We start from the raw sequence: 1,643 nt of genomic DNA on the forward strand, positions 1-1,643 counted from the left end.
TCCCTTCACCCTTGTTTCTTTATTTCATTTTTTCCCTTCACCCTTGTTTCTTTATTTCATTTTTTCCCTTCACCCTTGTTTCTTTATTTCATTTTTTCCCTTCACCCTTGTGCCACTTTCTTCTTTTATTTTTCTGCCGCCCGTCCATTACTTACAAATTTGATTTCTTTCTACTGTTTTTGTCTTCTTTTTTGTTTTGTTTTCTTTCCCTCTCTTGTATTACCCTTTCTCTTTCCCAATTTCTGAGACTCACCTTTCGACGAAGGCAATTGTTTACTGGTCTGGCTCCCCGCCGTGTTGCTGTTGTTGTTGCTGTTGCTGTTGTTGAGGTGAGAATGGTGATGATGGTGTGGGTGGTGGGGGAGGTCGTAGTTTCCGGAAAGGCTAAGAGTCCTGGAGAAATGTTCGTCCACCACCCCAGCAGCGTCCCCGGTGAAGTATGTGTAGACCACACAGCGAGGAGAAACGTATTGGGCAGTTCTGGGGCACGCCTCTTTGACTGCCTCAGCCTTCAGAAGCAAGGCCGAAGACGCCGATGAAGAGGATGAAGCGGAGGAGGACGACGAGGAGGCGGATAAGGAGGAGGAGGAGGGAAAGGAGGATGTGGAAGAGGTGGGGGCGGAGGGTGGTCCAAGAACGGGGGCAGCCGTTGGAGGCTGGGAGGGTTGTGATTGTGGTTGTGGTGGTTGTGGTTGTGATTGTGGTTGTGGTGGTGGTGGTGGTGGTGGGGAGAGTTGGTGGTGTACCCCGAGAGGGGACGGCGCCGCGGCGGAGAGTGGTGACGTGATGATGGACGAGGGACCCAGTGATGTCACGCCGGACGATGAGGGTGACGTCAGCAGTGCCGAGGGCGTGTGGAGGTAGGCGGAGGAGGAGGGGCCCAGGTCCAGGGGCTCTTGCATTCTGGAGAGGCTCTGTGGAGGTTACACACAACTAATTACAATGACGCAAGTCATTCCAATGTTTATTTTGATTAATTAATTAATTAATTAAATAATTAATTAATTAAACAATTCATATTTTCGGGGTTGGGTGGGGTAACAGAAAAACATTAAAATTCCATAAAAGATAGCATTCGTATCAAATTCCCGCTCAACAGCTATCTCTATGCGGTTTACAATCTATATTATTACCCCAGCAAACCTGATAGCATTCTGAAATAATCTCAACTTCCTGGGATTCATTTATTTTAACAAGTTTGCAACAACCAAAGCGCTACCTTGATTAACTGGTTATATAGATTTTTGTCCCTTTTAAAAAATTGGTTAATAGATCTAATAATAATAATAATAATATGATTAAATTATCTTGCTTTAAAAAATCTACCCTTGACTTTCTTGGTCCTGATTTTGACTCGCATATATCTGGTTGATGGTTGAGTCGAAGTTACTACAGTGGGCAGTTGGAGGGCGCCGCTGGTAGGTGTCTAGGTTTTACTTTTCTTTCACCGTTCCAATAAGATTAGTAAAACTTGTATTTGAGGCTCAACGTGAGCTTAGTAGTTACCATGTTAGACTACGATTTGGGGGTGGGGGGATGTAGGTATGGGTATAGTGAAGTTGTAGGGAAGACAGGCTGGGTTGAGGAGGTCGGTGGGGAGGGGGGGTGAGGTGGGTGCGGGTGGCTGTAATTACCATTACGAT

At 46.0% G+C, this 1,643-nt stretch overlaps 1 protein-coding gene across 1 annotated transcript in view; it reads right to left on the reverse strand.

The window, feature by feature from the left end:
* Positions 1-86: 86 nt before the first annotated feature.
* The window catches only part of LOC101861068 (putative protein TPRXL), an 11,221-nt gene continuing 9,664 nt past the window's right edge, over positions 87-1,643 (reverse strand). Inside the window, exon 2 of the mRNA XM_013087047.2 lies at positions 87-914. Coding sequence (XP_012942501.1) covers positions 171-914 — 744 coding nt within the window. The 3' untranslated portion in view covers positions 87-170. The remainder of the gene's footprint in view (positions 915-1,643) is intronic.

Source organism: Aplysia californica, unplaced genomic scaffold, assembly GCF_000002075.1.
Source record: "Aplysia californica isolate F4 #8 unplaced genomic scaffold, AplCal3.0 scaffold00537, whole genome shotgun sequence".
Lineage (NCBI taxonomy): Eukaryota > Metazoa > Mollusca > Gastropoda > Aplysiida > Aplysiidae > Aplysia > Aplysia californica.